The sequence below is a fragment of the Rhagoletis zephyria genome, unplaced genomic scaffold (assembly GCF_001687245.7).
Source record: "Rhagoletis zephyria isolate East Lansing unplaced genomic scaffold, Rhagoletis_zephyria_1.1 Rzeph_scaffold_61144, whole genome shotgun sequence".
Taxonomy (NCBI): domain Eukaryota; kingdom Metazoa; phylum Arthropoda; class Insecta; order Diptera; family Tephritidae; genus Rhagoletis; species Rhagoletis zephyria.
In genome coordinates this window covers 1-1,592 of record NW_016218195.1, presented here as the reverse complement: position 1 = coordinate 1,592, position 1,592 = coordinate 1, and the positions used below count along the sequence as shown (strand labels likewise).

Sequence of the window (1,592 nt, the reverse complement as noted above, 5' to 3'; positions counted from 1 at the left end):
GGGCCAGCTCCTGAATCTCCTTCTTCACGGTGTGGTTCTTCTTCTTCTCTAGGGTGCCGCCACTCACCTGTGGTGTGGGTGGAAGCTGAAGTTTAAGTGGTTAGTAAAGACACATATTAGCCACACACACAACATCTGACAAACTCACCGGCTTTTGATTTTCCTGGTTCTCCGCTGAAGGTGCAGGTGGAGCTCCTTCAGGAGGGGTTTGGACAGGTGCAGCACCAGCAGACGCCTGGTGAATGGCCGATGGTGGTGGTGGTGGTGGAGTTGGCCTGCTCTGCTTGGAGAAGCTGGCCTTCTTCCGTGGCGGCNACGCCTGGTGGATGGTAGCCGATGGTGGTGGTGGTAGAGTTGGCCTGCTCTGCTTGGAGAAGCTGGCCTTCTTCCGTGGCGGCGGTCTCGGCGGTGCCTCTGAGCCGTCAGGCGAGTCACCAGGAGTCATCGGAGGCGTGCAAGTGGTGGAGCTGCCTTCCGCCTTTGAGTGGTTATTACTGCTGCCGGTAAGTGGAGAAAAGGAGACTGACGGTAGTGGTGGAGCACTCGAGGGGACATTCCTCGGTGCTGAGTCACCGGGACACGACTGCTGCAGGTGCTGATGCTGCAGGTGCTGCTGCTGGTGATGTATGTTTTGGTTTGGCTGGTGAAGATGAGGTTGATGATGATGATGGTGGTGGTTGTAATTAGAAGACGGTGTTCCCATCACACCGTTGTTGCTGCTGCTCATACTGCTGTTGGCGCCGTTGTTCATCATCATCAGGTGAGATGGCCTCGTTACCATTTGAGCTGCTGCTGCTGATGCCTCAAAGTGGTTGGCACCATTGCTGCCATTGGAATGGTGATGATGATGATACTGAGGTTGAGAATGAGCTTGAGGGAGTGAATACTGCGGGTACTGAGCTTGTGGTGGGAGGACTGGTTGTGATGGTTGTGATGGCGGAGGTGGTGGCTGCTTCTGTGGAACATTGCTAACTGCATTTGCTGATGAGTTTGGCACAATTGGAATCATATTAGTTGTCCGTGAAGAAGCGTGGTTGTTGTGGAAGCTCTCATCGGCTAGTGTGGCCAGCTTCTTCATGAATTTTGGTCGAAGTACCAGGTACTTTGTTCCCTAGAAATAAAAAATGTAGAAAAGGAAAAGAATAAACAAATGGTAAAAGTCAATCGCTCGCCAATGATGATGGTGCAAAAATAAGTTTACATTTTCATTCGTCACCGTCGCCAGTGTGTTCACATGATCTTTGAATTGGTTTCTCGCTTCGGCTTCAGATGAGGAGAAAAAGCGGACATTTTAGAAAGGAAAGTTAAACAGCAAGCAGACAACTTTTGTGTTACCTAGTGTTTCCGGGTTGGAGAGTGCACTCTTGAAGTTGGTGACAATCTCGCTGTACACCACCTTGCCTCCTTTCAGTGCTAAAAGAAAGTGAGAAGGAGAAAATATCAACAAGTGAGAACTAAACTGACTTTTCAACCACAACAAACTGTCACCGACTTACCGAAGAACTCAAAGAGATCATTCAACGTGAAGCCGACGTCCGCCATAGTGCTGTAATACTTTCAGATTCGTAAATTGCTGTACAAAAGTTAAGTGA

At 49.7% G+C, this 1,592-nt stretch overlaps 1 protein-coding gene across 1 annotated transcript; it reads right to left on the bottom strand.

The window, feature by feature from the left end:
* Positions 1–778: 778 nt before the first annotated feature.
* On the bottom strand, positions 779–1,542 carry LOC108356575 (diacylglycerol kinase A-like; the record flags this gene model as incomplete). Its single annotated transcript, XM_017607677.1, has 4 exons — positions 1,497–1,542; positions 1,336–1,413; positions 1,202–1,263; positions 779–1,111 (listed from the first exon to the last, which is right to left on the bottom strand). Coding segments are annotated over exons 1-4 (519 nt in total), but the record flags the coding sequence as incomplete, so codon positions are not given.
* Between the last annotated feature and the right edge of the window lie 50 nt (positions 1,543–1,592).